At 41.1% G+C, this 26,397-nt stretch overlaps 1 protein-coding gene across 2 annotated transcripts in view; it reads right to left on the bottom strand.

Annotated features, from left to right (window-relative positions):
- Positions 1–6,976: 6,976 nt before the first annotated feature.
- DNAAF10 (dynein axonemal assembly factor 10) overlaps positions 6,977–26,397 on the bottom strand; it is a 31,158-nt gene continuing 11,737 nt past the window's right edge. The window contains exons 3-9 of one of the 2 annotated variants that reach the window (XM_027772990.1): positions 23,304–23,434; positions 19,659–19,760; positions 16,444–16,559; positions 15,364–15,498; positions 11,995–12,026; positions 11,877–11,942; positions 6,977–8,199 (exon numbers count right to left, since the gene is read on the bottom strand). In XM_027772990.1, the coding sequence (XP_027628791.1) occupies positions 7,992–8,199; positions 11,877–11,942; positions 11,995–12,026; positions 15,364–15,498; positions 16,444–16,559; positions 19,659–19,760; positions 23,304–23,434 (790 nt within the window). In that variant the 3' untranslated portion in view covers positions 6,977–7,991. Of the gene's footprint in view, positions 8,200–11,876; positions 11,969–11,994; positions 12,027–15,357; positions 15,499–16,443; positions 16,560–19,658; positions 19,761–23,303; positions 23,435–26,397 lie in introns of both variants that reach the window. The other variant, XM_006151300.3, reaches the window with a different exon arrangement.

The raw sequence follows: 26,397 nt of genomic DNA, 5'->3' as shown, positions 1-26,397 counted from the left end.
AGTTCTAGGACCATTAAATGTACTAATTTACTAAATCCTCACAATAAGCCTATAAGCGATTATTATTATTATTACTCTTTTACAAATGAAGAAAATGAGGCTAAAAAAGGTTAAGGTACATGCTCAGAGACAACTAAGATGTGATACAATTAGGATTTAGTTGTTTTTTTTTTTCAGTTTGCTATACAGTGTGTGCACTCCCCAGAGAGAGTTTGAGAGACAGAAAGTGAGAAATCATCTGTGGGGATGGCCAGGCTGCAATCCTCTCTCCTCCATTATCCTCCTTGGATTTTGAACGCAGATGCCTTGTATGATTTTCAAGCCGCTCGGTCCAGGACTCAAACTATAGTTGGCCACGTGGGAGTCCAGTGCCTTAACCACTATGGCACCAATTGGCCTCTTGAATTGAGGTTTTAACATAGGCATTCTAGGCTACAGGACCCACAGGTTTAATTACTGCACTACCAGCTTCTTAGTGAACCCTTGGTAAGTATCAGTTGATTAAACGGATGGAATTGCAGAGTTACACCAAACCTAAGCAGTAGTTGTTCATTTCTGGAGAGTCTTGGACAGCTCTAATCATCTGACAGATTTTTCTTGTTTTGTTTTGTTTTATAAGGTTTTTGCCACAGGGCATGAGCACTCAATGGAGAGAGACAGTGAAAGGGAAAGCGAGACATTACCCCCCAGGGGGAATAGCCACACTGCAATCTCTTCTCCACTGACCTCCTGAAATTATGGGCACACCCACACACACACTGCATGAGTTTTAGGCCACCAGGTCTGGGACTCAAGCCACATTTGGCTGTGTGGAGTCCAGCACCCTAACCACCACACCACCTGCTGGCCCCCTGATAGGTTTTGTAATCCTTTAGAAAATGGGCGTGTGTGCCTGCCTGCATGTGAACACACAAACACATACACATACACACATGACACAACGGAGGTGGTAGCCCTGAGCCCTATTCTGAGGCTACTTTGCATCGTCTCTCTAACCTTTGTTAGGACTAGGTACTGGGAAGGCATGTCACAGTGTGTGAGAAAGGCGCTGTTGCAGCTCTCCAGAAGCTCAGTCGGAGTCAAGCTGGGAGCCAGCCTGAGAGGAGAGGTCTGCTCCAACACCTCCTGCCCCCTGCTTACAGGGCTCACAGGAGCAGGGCAGCAGCTCCTTCCTTTATTCTGTGACAGCACTTGGATTTCCCTTTGTGTCCACCCTTCCCCCACTGGATACCATTTATTTGGACGGTCAACCAAAGAGTCATCCCGGGCCAAGGGAGAAGTACCAGGCCCACACTAGCCTGCTGGACTCGGAATTCAAGTAGTACAAGCAGGGAATTCAACTGAAGGTGATTTAGAGATTCAGGGAGAGTATGAGTGATCTTCCATCTGCCCCCCCAATTCCCCAAGGCTACCTGGCTTTCTCTCCTGTCTAAGCCCTGATTCCTGAGCCTTCCTCTCGATCCCCTGAGCCACCTGAGGTGGCTTTATAATATGCCAAGCATGAGAAGCCGAACTCCTTTTCCTGAATTCCCTTCCCCATATGTGTCCAGTTAGGGTGAGCCACGTGGAAGTTTCCGGTGTGGGATTTGGCAGATAGAAGTGAAGCAGTGGCAGTTTTTGTAGCTCACACAGGTTGTCATTTATCTGCCCTCCACTTTGAGAGCAGGAGGCAGTGGGCCAGGCCTGATTGCTCTGCCTTTCCCAAGATGCTCCTTCAGTTTCTCTGAACTCTGAGTCTCTGTGGTGAAGGCTTATGCCTTCTGCAGGGTACCCATGCCACCAAGGACAGAGGCACGGTCTCAGTCCATCCTCCTGGTCCTCAGCCGATGGGTGCTGGTTTGTCCTTGCTCTCTCCCACCTTACATCCACCTTCCCTTCCCTGCTGTTTGCCCTGTGGACTGCGAGCTCCAGCCTCAGACCTAAGGACAGCGCCTTACAGAGATGGCTTCACCAGCCTCAGCAATAGTGTGCAGTCAGATCCTTGTGATAAATCTCAAGGGGTCTGCTTCTCTAGTGGGTCTGCATCTCTGATTGAACCCTGACTGAGATAGACACCACCTCAAATCCTCCTAATAGATTCCTCTTCAGTGTAAGTTATTCAGACTCTATTTCTGTTACTTGCAACCAAAAAAGACACCAAACTATATATAATGCATAATATGTATAAAAACATTTCCAAATTATAGAGCACTAAAAATGTGCATGTTGGGACAGCTGGTGACATGGTGGTTAAGGCAGCTGGATCTCACATGACCAACTGCATGGTTCGAGTCCTGGACCCAGTGGCTTGAGGAACATACCAGGTGTGTGTGTGTCCATGCCCAAGATCCCAAGAGGAGAATGGTAAAGAAGGGATTGTGGCATGATCATTCCCCCTGTAGAGTGATTTTTCACTTTCCCTCTCTCTTTCTCTCTCTGGTGAGCACATGTGCCCTACAGCGAAGACAAACAAAACATGCCCATGTTCCTAGTACAGATTGTGCTAGAAAGGCGAAGTCTGAGATCAGACATGCCAATTCAAAACTGAATTCTGATGCTTAATACCTGTATTTGGATGAAGTGACTCTGCTGAGGCCTGTTTCTCCCTCCGTAAAAAGAAAAAAGGTGAGTAGGTAGGCTTAGGTATTCATGCATGCACAGGAAAATTCCCAGCTATCAGTGGCTTAAGCCAGAAAGAAATCTGTCTCTCGTGCAGGGCAGTGCAGGGAAAGCCACAGCCAGGAACAGTGGCTTCCCAAACATCAGGTACCAGGCTCCTGTGCTCTCAGTTCCACCAGCCCCAGAGTACAGGCTTGTCCTCATGGCTCATGGCAGCCACCAGCAGTTGAGGGGCTGTTAAACACAGTCTTTATTATGTGCAGAAAAAAAATAAACTGGACTCTGTTATCAAGGAAGGGAGATAAGAGTGGGCATGGGGAGGTGACCTGCTACCCTGTCACAGTAGAGACAGCAACAGGCTGTGGTGAGAGTGTGTGGAAACCAGGGCCCAGCACACGGGAGGCCCCCACGAAGGTCAGTTCCTTATCCTCTCCTCCTTTCCAGGACTCCTGAGCTTTACCCCTGATCTCACCAGAATCCTTCTCAAAGTCAACATTTGCTCTGATAAGTTCACAATAGGACTTACACCTCTACGTCAAAGTAGTGAAACTGAAGGGAAAAAAAATATGCGTCAGGGCCAGCAAGTGGTGTAGTAGCTAAGGAGCTGGATTCCCACATGACTGATAGTGGTTCAAGCCCTGAACGCAGCATCCTGAAAATCATGTCAGGCCTATGTGCGTGTGTGCCCCAAATCCTGAGAGGAGCATGAAGGAGGAGGGACTGCAGCATGGCCATCCATCCAGGGGGTGATTTCTCACTTTGCCTCTCTCTCTCTCTCCAGCAAGCACACATGTGCTATGGCAAAACAAAAACAAAAACAAACCCACAAAACACCAAAAAACAAAAACAAAAAAAAAACACCTTAAAAATGCATCTAACAGTCTCTACCTAAATATAAAAATAATGAGGTGATGAGGTTGAGTTTGGATTCTAGAGATGGGCAAACCATTACCACTCCTGGACCTCCTGACTGGTTATGGAACTTGTTTCTTAACCTCTTGAAACTTGTTTCCTCAATTACAAATGTTAAGGACAGTAGTATCTTCTCAGAAATGCGTGGTGAGGATTCAAGAATATAATGCAAGATACATGGTGTAGTGTCCAGTACACAATAGGTGTCAATAAATACTAGCAGCCACTGTTATCATAGTCAATATTACCATCTTTATAAAGGTGATCCTCATCAAGCCTCTCTAGAGAACTACCAACGGTTTTCCCTCTGGGTTTGTTTCACTCCTTTCCTCAGCTTCAGTGGTCTAAACAGGGAGAAAGAGAATGAGGCTTCGGTCATTACTCCCGTCTAAGAAGCTTTACTGAGCAGATTTGGAAAATCCATACCATGCTCTAAGTGGCTCTCAGTAGATTAGCAGAAACTGGCCAACCAGACTCCTGAAGATTTCTTGTCGGTCTTCTTAGCGTTCTTTAGCCTGGGATCTCTTAGCAGTTCAGCCCCCACCCCAGGCAGTCACAGAATTCCCCCTTCTCCACTGGTCCAGGGCTCAGGTTCAGTGTATGGGCCAGGCTAGTCTCAACAGGCTTCCAAAGCTGTTTTCTGCAAGCGCAGACTTCCTCTGAGTGTGAACATTGTCTGTCACCAGATGAGAGATGTGCTCACCCTGATCACTCGTTTATCCACAGGGTGCTGAGAGCCAAAACCCGGCTTCTGTTCCTTCCTACTGGTTTATCTGCTTACCAGTACCACCTTGGAACAGTGGTGGTGTCTGCACACCCGTTCTGTTTCTGCCTTGTTACACTTCGAGGTGCTCTGGCTTCTTGTGGGGAACTGAGTGTTGAACGGCCTTCTCAGAAAGGTGTAGAAGGGAGTTCTAGGGGTTCAGGAGGTGTAGACCCTGCCATGAAAAAGATTGGGTGCAGCGGTCATAAAGGCCTCTTCCAGTGCTGACATCTTGACTGGCTATGAAAGGCTTAGGTTTGACGAAGAGAAGTTCAAGACTTAGAATGAGGAGCAGGAAGTACGAATGCCTTCAGCCTCCTGCATGAGGGAGAATCATGAGTCTCTTTTGACCACGCTGGTTATTTTGTTTAGCTCGTCTCAGCTGTGTGCTCTGTAGTTCCAAAGGAAGGCAGATGGAAGGCTCTTAGGCTCTTATTAGTTTGTTAGAGTAGAAACAGTTTTTTTTAAACAATGACTATCTCCAATGCAAATGTAGAGCATTCTAGAATTCTTACAAGAAGTGATGGCACAAAGAAGTCCTTACTTTAGGACATACCTCATTAAAATCAGAACTTACATAAGTTGGTCATGGGAAGTAGAGGCATATGTTGTTTACTTTACAAACCAAGTTCTCATTTTATAAAAAGCCACATCTTTTCTCTCGGAAGTCGACTCTCATGGTGCTAAAAATAAGACTGAATCTACAATAAAACTAAATATGCAACTTTTGGCTAATAAACTTGTATAAAAAACAAACAACAACAAAAAAACAAGACAGCCATGCTATGCAGTGTTATACAGACAACAAAATTTTTTAAATAAACGCACTCACATTTTTTAAAGAAATTTATATAAGAAAATATCTTTCTAAAGGTAAGGTTTGACTTGTGTGCCTCCTGGGAATTAAACAAAGCGGATTTTCCCAATTGCATTTGAAAAGCAAAATCCATTTTCTCGTGAGGAAGTCTGCAATGCCCACATCGCCCACAAGGGGACAGCACACCACTGGCTCTTCAGTTAAGACAGAGGCCTGGGAACTGGAAGGCTCAGCTCTAGGAGGAAATGCCTTCCTCCCTGGGAGAAGACAAGTCACTAAAGTTAAGAGGCAGATCTCATAGTGCCTTGGCATAGCTGAACGTCATGTCTCTTTCTCTCTGGTGAGCACACGTACACTAAGGCCAAAACCTCTTAAAGAAAGAAGGATCCAATTCTGAATATGAAAAAATGTGAGAAAAACTATGCCAAATTAATTTTGTTCGTATTTTCCTTTATAAGGGTACACAGTAATGACATATAATGAACAAAACTGTCCAAACAGATTCAAAAGAATATTCAGTTAATATAAAACACTGTTGCATTTTCATTGATAGCATTTTTCTTTCTCAGTGGTATAAGATAATCTTACAATCGGTAACATGTTAGACTTAATTAAATACAGGTATTTACTGTTCTTCAGTTAAACCTATTATACCACCAAATACAAAGGTTCTAAGAGATTTTTTTTAAACAATTTTTCATTTTCCATTTGAAAATTAGGTGAAAAAAAAAAACCATAAGAAATAGGCTTTATAAGTGCTATTTAATTTTTTCTTTTCATAATCATGTTCACACCATTGGCACCTAAAACATTTTGTGAACTGTGACGGTTAGTTTGGGATGGCAACTTAAATAAGGAATAAATAAAAAACCCAATAAAGCACTATTCTGTGTTTGTCTGTGGTTTGTCCAAAGGAGATTAACACATGAATAGAGTAAGTGGGGAGGCTCCTCAGTGTGGGAAGGCACCATCCAATCAACAGGAGGCCTAGAGAGAACAAATCCAGGATTGCCAGTGGGGCTCCTTTAGAGAGTGGAACAGATTTCTGATGCCTCCTCTTGGATTCTGGGAATTACACCAATAACTCCCAAGGTTCTCCAGTTTCAGACCGTGAGTTACAGTCACGGGCTTCCCTGTCTCTGAGGCCTCTGGACTTGGACTGAGCCAGACTAACAGCATCCCAGGGTCTCCAGCTTGCAGATGGCCTGGGTGGGACTTCTCAGCCACCATAGTTACATGAACCTTTTCTTCCAAGAAATTTCCCCTTACCTATCCGTACATATTCTACTGGTTCTATCTCCCTAGTGAACTCTAGCACGGGAACCAAAAGTGATATTTTGAATTTGAAATTCCAAGCAAGTGACTCCATTATCCCTTGAAATCAGATGAATTTTACATATTACAAATATGTTGGGTGGATCTGATGGAGGTGTGTGTGGGGGGGCAATGGGTTTAATGAAAATATGATGAAGTCAATACCTTCCAAGACTTAGCTAAATATATGGTGAACACTTTTGGAAACTTAACATTTTTTTCTCAATTCATGATAGTATGTGCACATGCATGTTAACAAAGAGAGAGACATGGGACCAGCAGATGGTGTAACCATTATGTTGCTGGACTCCCCTGTAGTCGACCACAGCTCAAGTCCTGGGCCTGGCAGCTTCAAACTCACATTGGGCGTGTGTGCGTGTGTGCCCAAAATCCCAAGAGGAGAATGGAGGAGAAGGGCTTATGGCGTGGCCATCCCCCAGGGGGGGTGATTTCTCACTTACTCTCTCTGTCTTTCTGGTAAGCGTATGTGCCCTATAGAAAAAAAACTAAAAAAAAAAGAGAGAAAGAAACCGATACGAGCACCATCCACAGGGTCTGGTCATGCCACGATCGCCTTCCTCCATTCCTCCAGCCCGTCAACTCTTAGGGTACTCCTGTGCATGCCCAGCATGTTTTAGGTGAATTGGGCCAGGGCTGTAAACCCTGGTCGCCTGTGGGATGTGGCTCTGAGCAGTGCTTTACTGCTGTCCCGCAGCACCAGCCAAGATACAGTAAACATTAAAGAAGCAAAATGAATGAAGAGGTACTTACTGTTTATAAAGCAAAAAAGTGAGTGTTGACTTTATTACTACTCTTAACAGAATCAAACCTTCCATAGATTTCAAAAACAGAAGTTTATTCATAAAAATATTATTTTAAAGATGTGACAAGAAATAAGACTATAAAACCCTCACAATTTCATACATCTCACCATCACTTGAAACAGTTAAAAATCAAAAGTCTCATTAACTCGACTCCTGTATTTTAAGCAAAAATGAGGTCTATGCAAATCATAGTATTTCATTTTATGACTTATGTTCCTGAAAACAATAACTCAAATCCAATCTGATGGTGCCATTTTGGTATTTTATAAAATGATATTCTGCACAGAACTTAGACTGAAATTCGTATTTATGAAATTTGTACTTCATAAATTTGTATTGATGAAAGTTAATTCACAGTAGTTTTTCCAAAGCAAATTATTTTAAGCCAAATAAAGTGTTTTCTGTCACAATATTATAAACACAAAACACATCACCAGTGCAAAAGATGAAATATGGAACTTTGGGGGATGTATTAATAGAAGAAATGTAAAATACATTTAAATAGAGACATTGACTGACTTTGTATTAGAAATGGAGGGGAGGGGGCTCTGGGGAGAGTGGCACCCCCATGCCCAGCTGTAAGCCAATGTCAGATCACCAAATGCACCCAAGGACAGGCAGGAGGCTAGCCTGGAGGTTTGTGGCTGGGGCCTTCTTTCATCAGCCAAATCCAGTTTTGTTCAATGAGGGTCAGAGGATCCTAGAACATAGCTTGTAATCTATGAGTATTCCTCTGAGAGGTTTCAAGTCCAAAGTCTTCAACTCAAATTCTATTGAGTTTTGTAACAATCAGTACTCTCACTGTTTGGTCAAAGGAACTACAGACGCAGAGACCCCTTTTATCTGGACTCCAGTCCACACTTGAAATGGGCTGAGTAGACAATGTCACGTTCTGCAGAAGGCTGACAGAACCTGCGACTCCCATCTCCACTCCCTCGGAATCCTTCTTTGACCTCTGCACCGGGTATTCACTAAGAAAAATATCAAAGTGAAAAGGAAATAAATCTTATCATTCATCACCAATTCATTTTTATAAAAATACTTTGATGACTATATTTTTATTTCTTAGTTATTACTTTATTTCTTAGTTATTACTGGAGCTAATAGAAAAGAATCTTTCTTTTTTTAAAAGAATTATTTAACTTTATTTATTTATTTATTCATTAATTCTTTCATTAATTCATTCATTTGCTTAAATTTGACCAGAGAGGGACAGAGCGAGAGAGGGCGAGAGAGAGCGAGAAAGTGAGGAAGCAAGCCGCCAGGTCCAGGACTTAAATCGCAGTTGGCCATGTGGGAGTCCAGGGCCCTTAACCACCTCAGCACCTGCCACCCCCACCCCCGACAAATTCTAAGAAAGAAAGAAAGATAAAAGGCAATTCTAAGAACCTTTTTTTTCAGCTGAAAATATAAATTTATGAAGTAAGAAGAGCTGAAAGTTAACAACTCATAAATACCACCTGGTCAAGGTCTGAGAGAGGGTTAAAAAGAAATACTTGGGGCCAGATGGCTGTACACAAACAAAACACAATGCACTGCAAGGTTGACTCCCATAGGAAGGCTCTGAGTTTGTGGCTGGAGACCTCCCCGAACACCTGAGCACCACGTGCCATGCCCCAGGGCTGGCTCAGGCTGGGGTGGATTGGGTGGCAGGACCCTGTTGGGAGTACTGTCTCTTTGTCGCTTCCTCTGTCTCTCTTGCTCAAGGAAGAAATAAACTTTAAAAAGGATAAAAGGAAATGCTCTTACCCCTATGGAGATATGCACCTAGTAAAATATAGAGGTAATCCTCTTCAGAAGGCTTCTAAAGCCTACTAGGTATCAATTGTGATGCAAATTTTTATTTCACTCAAGCTAATAAAAAGCCAAAAGTTTAAGAGGCATAAAGAAGTAGAGCAAAACTGCAAGAAGCTATAGTAAGATAAAGTACTATTCTCTCCTCCTCCCGGACTCTGGCAATTATTTTCATTAAAAGGAAAAACACATTAAGACGCATAAACAGTTTAAACACAGACTTTTTCCCATGTATCTCTTGGCAAAAGTTGCTGTTATTTAGTATTTAAGAGATATCAGAGATTTCTGTAAAACCCTCCACATTATCTATTTAAAGCTTTCTAAGTGCATGTGTATGTGTATGTGTGTGTGTGTGTGTGTGTGTGTGTGTGTATGTTTATGTGTGTGTACCATTTCAAGTACTCAAAAAAGTGAGTCTGTCGGGGCCCATTCATTCATAAAACAACTTCTGCATAACGAGATGAATTCTTCTAGAAATTCTTGGTTAACTGCTCAATAAATATTTACAATTATTGCATTACTACCAAAGCAGACTGGCAACTGGAAATAAGGCTAAATATCATTTTACTTAAACCAATTCTCTTTGCTGATACAATAGTTAACAGTAAAGCACCCACCCAATTTGAAAATTAGTCTAGATATCTCTCTTCGTAAGGATTAAAGCTCAAATTGAGATAAACTTCAAATTCCTAGTTGTGTATTGACCCAATGTAACGGATATAACGGCTTGAGTGGAAAAGTCCAGCTACAATCGTGTTTGTCCACCATGTGGAATACAACTCCACGTGTAGATTCCAAAGAAGAGTGGGACTGGATCTTCAAGCAAGCAACGGAAAGAGATCGGTCATCAGGTGAAATACTGAAGGCCACTGCATGTCTGAAGGAGGGGGACGTCAGAGGCTAACAGGGCTGGGGTAGAGAATGGGCTGGAAGAGTCAGGCATGCGCAATGGGCGGAGGTGCCAAGAACAGAGAAATGATCAGATGATGTCTCTGCCCAGCACTCTCCCAGAACTCCAAAAACTTTCCCTCTGCCTTTCACTCAAGGAAGCCATACTGTTTGATACAAGGCATTCACTCTCATTTTTTTTGTTTTCTATTTAGTTTTGTTTTATTCATGATAGAGTGTGTGTGAGCTAGAAAGAGAGAGAGAGAGAGAGAGAGAGAGAGAAGTACCTTCCAGAGCATTCAGTTACTCAGCAAACCCATTCCTCCAGTCCTCCAGCCTGCCAAGATCCTGGATGCATAGGTGCATGCACACACACGTGCATACACACACACACACACACACACACACACACTGGTGTGTTTTCAGGCCAACCTGGCTGGGGGTCCCACCTGTGATCGCCGTGTGGCTTCTCGTACTGTGTGTGGTCTGATATACTACTGCCTGCACCAGAGGCTGAGCCCCCTGGTTTTTTTATCGGCTATATCCCTAAATACTTTATCAAGCACTTTCCAATGGTAGTCTGTTGGTTTTTTTTAGAATGCCCATCCAGCTTCTAAAAGGAGCTAATCATAGAAAAAAATTTTGTACATATTAAAGTCCCAGAGTTACTAAAGATGGTGTTTCCCTATTTATTAATCAAACTTTATTTCTGAAATATCCTTCATTTATTGGCATGTGATATTTATTTTCCTGAGTGATGTTTAGAGATTTTTGTTTCCATCTAACTATTTACTGTTTAGCCAAAAAAGTATTTGGAAATACTGTTAACTCCTATTTTCTTCTCATTTTTATTTATTTACTTATTTTAAAAGTTTCATTTACTTATTACAGAGAGAGAGAGAGACATATTCCCAGTAGGGTCTTCATGCTGCAATCCACCCCCCCCCCCCCTCAGGCGGCCCTGTTAGTGGCTCCCATGTGTGTGCTCACACTCACCATGGTCAGGAAGGTCGTAGGATAGGAACCCAGAATCTTTTCCATTTGATTCAGCTGCATTACTACTGCATCACTACTTGGCCCTGTTAATTCCCAATGTTTACCAGACCTTATAAATGAGCAGCTGACCTAGTATCTGCCATGTTAGGGCCCTTGGGAGTCACACAGTACAGAGCACGGGAACAGCTCACTGTAACTCCTCCTGCCTAAGCATGCAGATAGCAAACCCAATAATGAAGCTTTTCCTGGAAACCTGTCAGGAGCCTTGGGCTCTGTTTTGGTTCTATCACAGAGACATTATCTGGATTTAGGCAACTGAATGATCAGGATAAAAGAATATCAGTCTTTTTCTTATCTTCTGGAGGTAGTGTCTTAATGACTAGGATACTTAGAAAAAGTCATAGGTAAAATTTCTCAAACTTAGGGGCCATGCTTCTTGAGGTGGCTGGATCCTACATGGTTAACTGTGTGGTCTTGGTACTGGACTTGGCATCCTGAAAGACATGCGGGGCACATGTGAGTATGTGCCCAAAACTGTGACAGATGGGAGAAGAGGTTGTGGTGTGGACATACCCACTGAGGGGAGCTTTCTCACTCTTCCTTTCTCCTTTCTCTCTTTCTCTGTCTCTCTCTAATGAGCACACTCGTTCTCAAGCAAGTTAAAAAAAATGTTTTTAACTAAAAAAAAGGTAAAACATCATTTCAAATCTACAAACTGTTTTTAAATTTATACAAGAGACAACTGAAATGACAAATATATTTAGTGTGTTAAAGAAGGTCAGTATTTACTAAATATTAAGTAAGTACATTAATTTTCTAAGAAAACAATAGTTATGTAACATCATCAAATTTAAACTCATATCAAATGAACAAAGTCAAAAGAAGAGGAGAAGACAAGAAAGTTCAATCTATTCCTACTTTACGCCCACGAGTAACTTAAAAAGGAGCGAGTGCACTGGGAGAGACTTACTACTTCCAGAGGTGAAGGCCGCCGGCGCCTCCGGCTGTCAGGAAGAGCTCGCGGTTCTGCGGCAGGGGGCGGGCCTGCCCCACCGCAGACTTCTGAGCACTGAGGTTTCTGCGGCGGGTGTCGGCCCTGCCACACGGTAGACTTCTGAGCCTGAATGGGACAAGGAGCACACGCTACATTGTGACCTGTAAATAAAGACTTCCTACGACTGTCATTTCTACTAATAAAAGCAATTAAGGTTATTTTTCTGCCCCATCTCTTTATAATGACTACAGAGATACATTAGGAGCCCATTAGAAATCTTAAACTGCATCATACTTCTTTATGGCTTTATGAAACAACTAATACTGAATTAAAAAAATAAGAAAGAGGATTAAAAGTCCATTTAGTTTATAGTGTTGTATAAATTATGAAAATAGATGTTATGTATTTAAACATCTCTGGTTCATTCTGAGGGAGAAAAAACATGCAACATATACTTTTCCATAAGAGGAAAAAAGGTGTAGATTGATTTTTTTTTTCCTGCTATAGGGCACATGTGCTGCTGGAGAGACAGAGAGATAGAGAGACCAAATGTTAGAAATCAATCCCCGGGGGGGATGGCCACGTCACAATCCCTTCTCCTTCATTCTCCTCTCAGGATTTTGGGCACACATGCACACATGCCCAACATGAGTTTTAAGACACTGGGTCTGGGATTCCAACCGTGGTCGACTATGTGGGAGTCCAGCAATGTGACATTATGTCATCTTCTGGTCCCTAGATTGAATATTTTTTAAAAACAGACTTTAGGGCCAGCTGGTGGTGTGGTGGTTAAAGCAGCTGGATCCCACGGGGCTAACTGTACTGTTTGAGTCCCAGATCCAGTAGCTTGGAAAACATTCAAGGTGCATTTGCACGTGTGACCAAAATCCAAAAAGGATAATGGAGAAGGGATTGCAGCATGGCCATCACATATGGGGGGCAATCTCTAACTTTCCTTCTTTTCGTCTCTCTCAAGCAAGCCCATGTGCTCTATAGCAAAAAATTTAAAAAAGAAAACAGACTTTAAATTTTTAGAGCAGTTTCAAGTTCACAGCAAAACTGAGAGGAAAGTGCAGTGTTCTCATTTATAAACTGAATTTTAACTAGAGCTCCCAGAACCTTATCTTCAATTTATTGCCATTTGGTTTTGTCCAGTCTTCAAAATAAGGACCATGAGAATTTACAATGTTTAGTTCATAAAAGGGCCTTTATCAGTCACATTGAACTGCAAGATTTTTAAATAGCAATTGGTAGAATGGTAACAGTTTAGGAGGTACCTCAAAAACAGCCAAAATCCCAGGAGTAGAATAGAGAAGAAGGGATTGCGCATGGCTGACCCACCATTCTCCCAACTATAGGGTGAGGGGAAATTTCTCACTTTCCCTCTCATTGTCTTTTTCTGTCTCTCAGTAAGGGCACACACCCCATGGCAAAAACCTAGGGAAAAAAAATAGGGACCAACAGATGGCATAATGGTTATGTGACTGGATTTCCATGTAGTCGACTGTGGTTCAAGTACCAGACCGGGTAGCTTGAAACTCATGCTGGGCGTGTGTGCATGCATGCTCAAAGTCTCAAGAGGAAAATGGAGGAGAGGGGATGGCAGCATGTCTATCCCCCTGGGGGGTGATTTCTCACTTTCTGTCTCTCTGTCTCTCTGGCAAGCACACATGCCCTATAGCAAAAACCTCTCAAAAATAAATAAACAAATTAATTAATTAATTAAAATAAAACAAAACAGACTTAACATTCTAGCAGTGCAACATCTCTGTAGAGAAACTTGGGTAGACAGGGATAAGGGGAGGGAGGGACAGGAGAGAAGGCAAGGGAGGGGATGAATGAACGACTTAATGACTTCTGTTTTGTAGAAGCAGTGAGGCTGGTAACTTGATCTAAGCTGCACTCGTACATGTATTTTTAGGGAGTGATTAGTCTTGACATTTGATTTGAATAGTCTTTTAGTAAAATTGTCAATAGCAGATACTAAACATATATCTTAAAATATACACTTAAAGTGTGCAAGAATCCCCAAGTGATAAAGTTCAAGTTGTAGAAACTTTGTTTTATAGCTTAAATTTCTTTTTTCTTTTGGAAATTGAGAAAAATACAAAGAGTAAGAGGAGAAATAACTTCTTAAATATACCAGTCATGGGACCAGCTGATGGTACAATGGTTACGTTGTTGGACTTCCACATGGCCGAGCCCGGTTTGAGTCCCAGACCTGGTGGCTTGAAAGTCATGCTGGGTGGGTGTTCATGAGTGCCCAAAATCCTGAGAGGAGAATGGAGGACAAGGGACTATGGCCTGGCCACTCCCCCTGGGGGATTATTTCTTGCTTTCTGTCTCTCTATTGCTCTCTGTCTCTCCAGTGAGCAGGAGCCCGATAGCAAAAATCTCTTAAAAAAAAAAAACCAGCCATGGGGGCCAGCAGGTGGGGTCATGGTTAGGGTGCTGGATTCCTACACCTTAGACCACAGTTCAAGTCCCAGATGTAGAGGCTTGCTTTCTCTCTCTCTCGCTCTCTCTCTCTCTCTGGTGAGCACACATGCCCTATAGCAAATGCCCTCAATGTTTTTAATAATAAAATAATAAAATGACATAATGTGTGTCTGTTGATACATTTTGAAAAGTATATAACTAAGTATTAATATAAATATCATATAGTTATTAGAAAATGCCAGGTTATATTTTATTGATCTTATTTCTTTTTTTTTTTTTTTGGAGGGGTTTTTGCTATAGGGCGCAAGTGTTTGCCAGAGAGACAAAGAGACAGAAAGTGAGAAATCGTCCCCAGGAGGATGGCCACACCGCAGTCTCTTCTCCTCCATTCTCCTCTTGGGATCTTGCGCATGCATGCACATGAGGCCAGCTTGAGTTTAAGCCGCTGGGTCTGGGGCTCGAACCGCGGTCAACTATGTGGTAGTCCGGCAACATAGCCATTATGCCAACTGCTGGTCCCTATTGATCAAATTTCTAACATCAGCTAGATTTCTTCTGATTGCTCCTAAACTACAAAAATAAGATCCCTAGCTGAGATCTTTATTATAATCAAGAAGTCTAAAGTTGATAAACTTTTGAAAAAGTGCTCTTAGCACAAAAAAATTTGTCAGGATCTTACAAGAATGTATCAAAAATAGCTCCCTTCACATAAAGACCTGGAAGGAACCTGAGTGACTAACTCTATTTATTCATCTAAAGCAAGCTATTATTCTGCTTCATAGAAAGCTATTTCTCAGGGTCATCAGGTGGCATGGTAGTTAGGGCCCTGGATCCCACATGGCCAACCATACTTTAAGTACTGGACCTGATGACTTGCTTTCTCTTTCCCACTCTCATTCTCTCTCTCTGTCTCTCCCTGGTGAATGTACATGCCCTATGACAAATTAAAAAATAATAATAATAAAGAAAATTAAATAAATAATTATTAAAAAAAAAAAAAGACAGACATTTTTCTCACAGTTACCTTTTCTGAAACAGAGGCAAAACCTTTGGTTGGATGCTGTGTTCGCATGTCAAAAACATGGAACTTTCCTTCCAGAGATGTAGCTACCAACTTATTCATACTTATGTCTTTTCTGTCAAATTCCAAGCTACATACCTGAAAATAGAAAATATTTATTATTGATAGTCATATCACTATTATTCAGGAGGCTCTTTTAACTAGGTGGAACAGCTCTAAGAGAAAGAGATCATGGCAAGGCACTTAAATAATCATTCTATCTTCTGAGTCACATCAAGAACTTTTACTGGAAAAAAAATTTCTTTTTCTTCTCCATTCGTAAGATCAACAAAACCATTTTGGTTTCCCATGGTCAGTTGATGCCTTTGAAAAGTCACAATTTACCTTTTTACATTATTTACTACGACTAAGTCAAGGTCAATTTCAGAAAATAGGAAGGAACCAGTTTTCACTAAAGGTAAGCAATTCATGAAATAAAAATCTGAAGATACTTGGGGAAAAAATTACTATTTCAGGTTTTCTGATATTAGCAGAAAAAAGGCATCTCACTTTGCTATCACACGGCATGGCCCAGGGGGTCCATGGATGGGCACTGGGGGCTAATGACTCCCCTGGCATTTTACTCAGCATGTCTGGGTGTGTGTTCACTTTCTGAAGAGAGGATCCATGAGTCTCGTTAGCTTCTCAAAGAGGTCTGACCCCAAAAGGTCCATTGAAGGCCCCAAAAGGCCCCAAAAGAACCATTGGCACAGGTGTTGAAAACCAGGATGGGTTAATAGAGGTGCTTTCTGGTTTAGCAGGTGGTGTGGTAGTTAAGACACTGGACTCCCATACGGCCAACTGCAGTTTGAGTCCCAGACCTGGTGACTTGCTTTCTCACTTTCCCTCTCTTTCTCTTTCTGTCCCTTTCTGGTAGCACATGTGCCCTATAGCAAATTTTAAAAATAATAATAGTAAATAAAGTTAAATAAATAATTCTTTAAAAAAGAGATAAAAAAAATAAAGGTGCTTTCCTTTTGGAGTAGTTCAGAGGTAGATCAAAACATGTTAAAAAAAACTAAAAAGCATCAGCATGTACATTACCCCGTTTTTGATGTTTGTCTCCCAGCGTAATGACATATTTCTGAGATCAAACAGTTTAATATCCCCATTGTCATAGCCAGAACAAACAACACGCTCCTCTTGATTGTAAGCATTGCCTAGAAATCAAGGCACAGCATTTTAGATTCTATTACCAATGCTAATTTGAAGGTTGCTTTAAAAATCTTATGAAACTATACATAAAACTTACACCAAGCCATATTTTTTCTCTTTTTTAATTTGCCAGAGGGATGTGCATTCTCCAGAGATGGACAGAGACAGATGGTCACAGCACAATCCCTTTTCCTCTACTTCTCCCTCCTTTCAGGATTTTGGGCACACATGTCCAGTGTGTTTGTTGAGCCACTGGGCCCAGGACTCAAACCATGTAAGTAGTCATGCAGGATCCAGCTGCCTTAACCACCAAGCAGGCCCCAAGGCAGATTTTTAAAATCATATATATGCATACATACATATATATTTAGAGGTTTTAGCTACAGGGCGCCTATGCTCTCCAGAAAGACAGAGAGACAGAAAACGAGAAATCATCCCCCTAGGGGTATGGCCACATCGCAATCCCTTCTCCTCTATTTTCTTCTCAGGATCTTGGGCACGCACACACACATGCCGGGAGTGACTTTACGCCACCGGGTCCGGGACTGGAACCGCAGTCGACTACATGGGAGTTCAGCAACACAGCCATTATGCCAACTGCAGGTCCCCAAATAAACTTTTTAATAAAAATGTCACAAAGCTTTCCTACCATTAAAAATAAAAACAAAAACTGACTTCATATCTTCCCTTACAAACCATTCCGCCTCTTGTAAAGATTCTCAAATTACTAACATTATTCACCCCACAAAAGGCCTCAAAACTCAGTTGTCCTCAACGTATTTCTTATTCTTCATCTCCGAGAATTATCAGTTTCTATTTCTTCTGCCATAATCACATCTCTGAATCATCCCCTTTGCTCCATTCTCATTGCTTCTAATTTATGTCTCACCTGGAACATTCCAAAGGGCTCCTGAACGCAACTTCCCTTGTGCTACTCCTCTCTCTCTTCTACCCCCACCAGTTAATTTTCCCAAAGCTCAGGTCACATGTCTTCCTTGACAAACCCTTCAAACATGTCTGGTCATGGCTCTGAGCCACCTCTCCCTTCTACGTACCTTTTTGGGCACTTTCAAGTTGCCCTATGCTTGAAATCCCCTCCCTATTCAGTAGTTTTAATTCTATTTATCCTTGGTCTGGGGTCCAAATGTTCTACCCTTGTCCTGTCACTTGGATTCCTTCTGCATTTATCCATGCCTCTCTTGAGATTTTATCACCACTAACTGTACTATGCCTGTCCTATATTGTACTTATATCCCAGGATCAATAATGAAAAGGCTGCAATGAATACAAACATAGCTACTTTGTAAGTGTGAAATCCAGGACCAGCAGATGGTGTAATGGCTACATTGCTGGAGTCCCATGTAGTTGACTATGGTTTAAGTCCTGGACCCGGTGGCTTAAACTCACACTGGGCACCTGTGCATGCATGCCCAAGAGCCTGAGAAGAGAATGGAGGAGAAGGGATTACGACATGGACATCTCCCCAGGGGTGATTTCTCGCTTTTTGTCTCTTTCTGGCGAGCAGACGCACCCTATAGCAAAAACCTCTCCAAAAAAAAAAAAAGGAAAGTTTGAAATCCATTTAAAAAGATCATTCTAAATATGAATCCTCAAATTACTCCCCAAAGTGTGAAGATCTTCAGTTGATGTACTGCTCATAGTATACAAATACATAGCAATTCTCATATAATTCCTTTTAAAAATTAGAAATATAAAATCTTCCTCTGATTAAATAAGTTCAATTTTAAAATAACATAAGAAGTAAAGTCATTCATATATATTGTAAAAATCCCACTTTTAATGTCTGTTGTCATTGTTAATTATACTTAGAAAAAGGGGAAAAAATATGGAGTTTTAAAACTAAATATGGTGGGACCAGCAGTTGGCGTAATGGCTATGTTGCTGGACTCCCATGTAGTCGATCACAATTCAAGTCCTGGATCCAGTGGCTTAAACTCACGCCAGGCATGTGTGCATGTTTGCCCAAGATCCCGAGAGGAGAATGGAAGAGAAGGGATTGTGGCGTGGCCATCCCCCCAGGGGTGATTTCTCACTTTCTGTCTCTCTGTTTCTCTGTCTTTCTGGTGAGCATAGCAAAAACCTCTCCAAAAAAAAAACTCCAACCAAATATGGCCTGGGCCCAGCAGGTGGTGGCGAGGTGGTTAAGGTGCTGGATTCCCACATGGCTGATCATGATTCACATCCTGGACCCAGCAACTTTTGAAAATTGCAACAGAAAATAGAAAACTAAATAAATAAATATTAAAAAAAAAAAAAACTAAATATGACCTCTATCTCTCAGTAGCAAAAATTAATTTTGGTGTTCGACAAGAGATCCAAGAGAAAATATAAATTAACTCTACAAAATCAATATTCTACTTTAAATACATTAATAGAGGAACACAGCATATTTATAAGAAATAATTTTGTAATGGCGAATTATTTTCTAAAAAATAAGCATACTCTATATAAAGTGCAATGTAAGATTTGTTAGGTTACCATTTGCATTTTAAAAAAAATAATTACCTTATTTATTAATATTATTATCTTTAAATTTTACCAAAGAGAGACAGAAAGAGAGGGAAAGTGAAAAAGCAAATCACCAGGTCCAGGACTCGAACCATGGTAGGCCATGTGGTAGACTCCCATCCACCACCACTCCACCTGCCAGCCCTGGCATTTGGTTTTAAAATAGGTCAACACTACCTAATTAAACAGAAGCATCTAATAATACTCACCACACATACTCTTGAGGACTAAATTATCTAAGCATAATTTTAAGTTCTTTAAAAGTATTCACACATTGATATCTCATAACACTATCACCAAGTAAACTTTATTATTAGTTCTGTTTTATAACTGAAGTAACCAAAGACAGAGAAGTTTCATAACTTGTCCTAGGCCACACAGCCACTAAGTGGTGGAACAGGGCTTCAAACCCAGGCCCCAGAGTCTGGCACTAACTACATGTATATTTGATTCAATAAACAAATACATTCAGAACAATCCACAAAACAGACTATAAAAAGACTATAAGTAATTTCTTGCACACTGTGTCTTTCAGGATCTGATACGTCCAATGCAAGATTTCTTTGACAATTTACCAAATGCCACTGTCCAACAGTCTCTCTTGTTTTCTCCTTGCACAGGCTCCATATTAGCAACAGGATCATCTTTTTGCCGTGGGTCCCACACCTTCACAGTTCCTGTCATGAATAAAAGTGGACATTTAATAGTGAATGATAAGGACCAGCAGTTGGCATAATGGCTATGTTGCTGAACTCCCATGTAGTCGACCGTAGTTTGAGTCCTGGACCCTGTGCCTTAAACTCATGCAAGGTGCGTGTGCGTGCATGCCCAGAATCCCGAGAGGAGAATGGAGGAGAAAGGATTGCGGTGTGGCCATCCCCCTGGGGGGTGATTTCTCGTTTTCTGTCTCTGTCTCTCTCGGTCTTTCTGGCGAGCGCACGTGCCCTATAACAACAACAACAAAAAAAAATAGTGAATGATCATGCTTCTTTTCTGCAATGGGTATATGGCAATATAATAGATGTTGTGACATCTGAAGAAATTCATATTTTGCTGAGTTCTTTTTTTGGTAAGTTGTATTTGATATCTGAGATAAATCCCATAAGTTATTATTGGACTTGGTTTCCAAATTAATTGATATACAGAAAGGCCAACAACTGTTCCTAAATTTTCTATAAATTATGATCAACAAGGCAAACACACATTTTTAAAAATAATTATTTAATTTTATTTAGTCATTCATTTATTTTAATTTGACCAGAGAGAAAGTCAGAGAGAGAGAGAGAGAGAGAGAGAAAGTGAGAAAGCAAGCCACCAGGACAGGGACTTGAACCATGGTTGGCCATGTGAGAGTGTCCAGCACCTTAACCACCATGCCACCTGCTGGTCCCCAAACACAAATTTTATGTAACTCAATTCTTACCTTCTTTTCTTGGAGCCAAAAACTGATGTATTATTTATTAGGATTAATACCAGCATTATTTTCATTTTAATTTTTTCCTTAGTATTCATATAAACATTGACATTTTTCTTATACAGATGAATAAACCCTAGTTTTGTATGATAGGTTTTACATGTGGTTTTAGAATACCATTTCATATACAATTAAGTCTTATTTTCATGTAGAAACAGTGGGGGAAAATATTAAATACAATTACTGAGTAATTCATCTCAATTTAATTTCAACCCCCATATTAATTCAAAGGACAGGACTACTAACTAAATGGTGCCACTCCCTATGAGAGACACAAACACACTTAATAAAATGAATAAAAGGTAAGTACCCAAAAGAGACAAGGAAAGGGGAATCCTTAAAAGAGATCAAAGCAGAGGTATAGATCACTAGATTTATCTCCCAGGATAAAATTATTATCCTAGTCATTAAAAATGCTGCTTTAAGGAGAAAAAATTTTCCCGCAAAGTTGATACAACATTATCTTATTCTACAGAGCCTAAAAAAAAGATAAACTTCAGAAATTTCTCCATAGTTAAGTGAGCAAAGAATAGAAACAGATAACTCCCCAAACAAGAACCATCTATAGTGTAGTGGGAATGTTATACTAAAGAGAGGCTGGATCCCATATTAAGACTGCCTGATCAGCTTGAAACATGCCAAGGACATGTGTGAATTATCAAGGGCTGATAGGCTAGGGAGCCGGCAGATGGTATGGTGGTTAAGGCGCTGGACTCCCACATGGCTGGCTACAGTTCGAGCCCCAGACCTGGAGGCCTGCTTTCTAACTTTCCCTCTCTCTTTCTGTCTCTCTCTGGTCAAATTAAGAAATAATAATAAATAAAATAATTCTTGAAAAAAAAAAAAAAGAGCTGATAAGCTAGAGAACTAGAGGAAGGGGATTGTAGTACAACTAGACTCTGTAGAGGGCGATGGTTTCTCTCTCATGTATGCACAGGTGCTGTTCTATAATGAATAAATTTAAAAATGAACTCATAAACAAACATAGAAATAAGTCAACACAGTCATAGTGTACCATTTTTAATCTATAAAATTATGAGGGGAAAAAAGAAAATCAATGCTAGGAGGGTAAACTGGAAATCTACCTCAACCATTGTAATAAAGTACCCTGGAAAGTGCATAAATCAACTTTAGAAACCATTAGGTACGTTTATTTTAAAAGAGTTCATATTCCAGAGAGTAAATAAAAATATTCATTTCTTCATTATTATGAAGTTACTTTTCTAAAAATGTAAACAAAAAATTCACACAACTGAATGCCTTTTTTTTTTTTTTTTTGGCATAGGACACATGCACTTACCAGAGAAAGACAGTGAGAGGGAAAGTGAGAGCGCTGTAATCCCCTCTCCTCCATTCTCCTCCTGAGACTTTGGACAAGCATGCATAAGTGCCCGGCAAGATTTTCAAATCACCAGGTCCAGGACTTAAACTGTGTTTGGCCATGGGAGAGTCCAGTACCTTAATCACCACGCCACCTGCCGGCCCCAAACTGAATGCTTATTAACTCAATGTGTGATTAAGTATAGTCATATGATGGACTGTTATACAGTCATTAAAACAATAGTGATGAAAACTATAAGGAAATAGTAACAGTTGTACATGACAAAAATAAAATGAAAAAGGAGGTACCAGCTCATATTCCCATTGAAAAACTTGTTTTTAAGACTAGGAACGGAAAGAGAATCTAATGTCTGTGATAGTGTGGCAGACTACATGTCCCCTCTCTATTCCACATTGCTTTATGATTAAAAAAATTGTTTCTAAAACACAGGTGCTTTTGAGTGCCTATTAGAAAGGGCATCTCACTTTGCTTTTAACACAATTTCTTCATGGTCTTCAGTGGCCATTTAAAAAAACCTAGCAAATCTGGGACCAGCAGATGGTATAATGGCTACATGGCTAGACTCTCATGTAGTTGACCATGATTCAAGTCCTGGCCCAGTGACTTCAAACTCATGCCAGGTGCGTGTGCATATGTGCATGCCCAAGATCTTGAGAGAAGAATGGAGGGGAAGAGACTGTGGCATGGCCAACCCCCACCCCCCGCTGGGGGGGGGTTTCTCGCTGGTCTGTCTCTCTATCTCTCCAGCAAGTGCACATGCCCTATAGCAAAATTCTCTCTAAAAAACAAACAAACAAACAAACAAACAAAAAACCCCCCAAAAAACAGCAAATTAATTAAGGTACCAAATCTCTCACATACCCCTTTTGAAGCAACAAAAATTCTGACTCAGTTCCAGTTTTTTGGAACAGCTTTGGATACCTGCGCCTCACTGCACGTGGAAAAGCCAGGTCCCGTGGAGCTGTCTATAATGCTCACAGGATGGATCACAAAACTTCAGATCCCAACCAGCTGTCAATTTTCACAAGTACTAATTCTACTTTTTAAAAATGAAAATGAAAAGCTGCCACCCACATTATATCATCAGCTGCCTCGAAAAACTGTAAAGACATTTTAAATCCTTCAAGGTTTAGAGGAAACCATCATTGTGAGTAGTTGAACTAGCTCAACACTAAAACTGTAAGTGCCCTGTGCCTCGAACTCAAAAATACCCAAAAGTCTGACACGACTGACGGCTATACAATCAAGCACGTCAATTTGAAAAGTAGCAGCAAGATTGTTAGATCTTAATCTAGGGGGTCAAGGCAATTGAAAAGGACTTTTACATAGAGAAGATGTACTGTTGCACAGAGATGTTCAGTTTTTAAAAAGAAAAAACAAAAAATACAGAATACATGGACTCACCATCTCGGCTGCCAGTCACAATTTCAGGGGCTCCTTCCCCAATTCCTAACCCACCAATACCATCTATAGTATTTATAATTTCTTTATGGCCCTTCACAGAATACACTGGCATCTCTGGAGCTTCCAAATTCCTAAAAAACAAACGCAGCTTCTTACTTATACCATATGTCTCAAATGTGTAAGTCCACAACGAAAACTTAAGAATATATTTAGATTTGTGTTTAAAAATAAAGGTTTTGCTATAAAGGCAATTTATACATTGGCTTTTCAGTTCTTCTCTCCACTTCGAGTGTCTTTCAAGCCCCCAGTGGGATCTGTCAGCATTCAACCTGGAATTTGAACCCCTGAGCCCACTTCACCAAGTGTTCTTCAAGGGGATCGCTCTAGGACCTGTGCATAGGAATTACCAGATGTGCTTGTTAAAAAGTAGAGATTCACAGGCTCCTCCCCAGAATCAGGATCCTAGATGGCTCCCTAAATTTGCTATCTGGGGGAACCAGCAGTTAGCGTAATGGCTGTGTCGCTGGATTCCCACGTAGCTGACCGCGGTTCGCATCCCGGACCAGGTGGCTTAGAACTCACGCCGGGCACGTGAGCGTGCATGCCCAAGATCCCGAGAGGAGAATGGAGAAGGGATTGTGGCGTGACCATCCCCCCTGGGGGGTGATTTCTCGCTTTCTGTCTCTCTCTGTCTGTCTGGCGAGCGCATGCGTCCTATAGTGAAAACCTCTAAAAAAAAAAAATTGCTATCTGGTACACTGAAGACTGATAATCACTGATTTTTTTTTTCTTCTTTTAATTTGTTTTGGGCTTTGCCATAGGGCACATGGACTTGCTGGGGAGAGACAAAGAGAAAGAAAATGAGAAATCATCCTCAGAAGGGATACCTGTCTTTCCTGCACACCACAATTCCTTCCCCTCCATGTTCCTCTCAGGATTCCGGGGCACACACGTACATATACCTGGTGTGATTTTCAAGCTGCCAGGTCCAAGATTTGAACCATGGTTGGTGATGTGGGGATCAGTGCCTTAACAACCAAGCCACCTGCTGGATCCTGATAATCACTGATTTAAATACAGAGGAAATTCAAAATTATTTTGAATTCTTCCAAAGCAGGCCTTATTAGTTTGATCTTGAGAACTTAAAGGATGAGTAGTATTTACTTTGGATACATTTCTTCCTTTACAATGTATTGTTTTCTCATTGAATTCCACATGATTTTCATCTGGTTACATATTTTTCAATCCATCATGATATTGATCATAATATCTATTACAGCCAGACAGACTGAAGTTTGTCTCCTTCAAGGTTAGTTAAGGAATGGTGTTACAGGTGCCAATACTCCATAGCTGAGGCTGCACGGCGAGCCCAGCTTGGATTTCCAGCCAATTCCAATAGGCTGCACCTGTGGTCCTAGCTGAGCAGGAGCCTGGGGCAGGAAAACCGCCACACAGTGAGAGTCTGTCAAAGATAACTATCCTCTGTCTCCCTCCTGTGTCTGTGTGTATTCTCCCTCATAAAAGGGAAAGACACGCATTCAGGGAAGGACCCACCACTAAATGTGCTGCATCTACACGAGATGGCTGGGTTGGTCCATCATCTAGTGGTTGGGGAATCAGATCCCACATGACTGACTGTGGTTCACATCTTGTCCCTGGTGCTTGAAAATCACACTGGGTGCATGTGCATGTGTGCCCCAAATCCCGACAGGATGGAAAGATGGGAGAGAAGGAACCGCAGCATGACCGTGTCTGGTGCGATATGGTCTCTCTGTCCCCTCAGTTGAAGAAAATGAGAACCCCTTTTCTTGCCTCCCTTCCAATTCTCCCCTTGTTTTGCCTTTTTATTAGAGATTCCATCCACATTTCTCTTAACAAGTCAGCTTCCAATAACTTATACTTTTTTTCAGTGAGTGTTGACCATTCAAGAAATGTAATTCTAACGTATTTTTATGCCAAGATTTGTTAGTAAAAATCTCACTAATCAAAATATGAGATAGTTGGGGGACCAGCAGATGGTGTAATCATTATGTCAGTGGACTCTCATGTAGCCGACCACAGTTCAAGACCCGGACCTGGTGGCTTAAACTCGTGCTGGGTGCATATTTGTGTGTGCCCAAGATCCCGAGAGGAGAATGGAGGAGAAGCGACTGCAGGATGGCCATCCGCACTAGGGGTGATTTCTCACTTTCTGTCTCTCTGTCTCTTTCTGTCTTTCTAGCAAGCACACACACCCTATAGCAAAATCTTCTTTTTGAAAAAAGAAAATATGAGATAGTTCAACCTAGCTTAAAGGAGACATTTATCTTTGTACCATCATTGTTTAAGGTAAAGAGATTAAACAGGATTGTATTACCACTTAAAGGAGCTATTTACTACTTTTATAAATTTTAAAATATTACTTTTCTTAAAATAATTATTTATTTTACTTATTTTTATTATTTAACTTGCTGTAGTCATCAGAGAGAGAGAAAGGGAGAAAGGGAAAGGGAGAAAACAAGCCACCAGTCCAGGATGTGAACTGTAGTCAGCCATGTGGGTGTTCAGCACTCTAGCCATCACACCACCTCCTAGCCCCGATATTACTAAATTATAAGACTTATCAATGAATATAAATTGGTAATACCTTTCTTATACTAGGTAACTCTATTAGGAAGATGGCTAAAGTTGGATTTGTTACATATTCTTGTGTTAAAATATATTTATTAAAAATAAAAAATAGGGGCCAGCAAGTGGTGTGGTGGTTAAGGGCACTGGACTCCCACATGGCCAGCCATGATTCGAGTCCCAGATCTGATGGCTTGGTTTTTCACTTTCTCTCTTTCTCCCTCCCTCCATCCTTCCCTGATCACATTAAAGATAAATAAATAAATGGATAAATAAAGTTAAATATAAGATAGTTCTTTAGAAAATAAGTAACACTTGGGCTGGCAGGTGGCGTGGTGGTTAAGGGTGTCTGACTCCCACATGGTAGACCACAGTTTGAGTCACAGACCTAGTAGCTTGCTTTCTGACTTTCCCTCTCACTCTCTCGTTCTGTCCCTCTCTGGTCAAATTAAAATAAATAAAAAATAAAAATAAAAAACCTGACCTC

Source organism: Tupaia chinensis, unplaced genomic scaffold, assembly GCF_000334495.1.
Source record: "Tupaia chinensis unplaced genomic scaffold, TupChi_1.0 Scaffold000316_1, whole genome shotgun sequence".
NCBI classification, from domain to species: Eukaryota; Metazoa; Chordata; class Mammalia; order Scandentia; family Tupaiidae; genus Tupaia; species Tupaia belangeri.
This window is presented reverse-complemented; position numbering and strand designations above follow the sequence as displayed.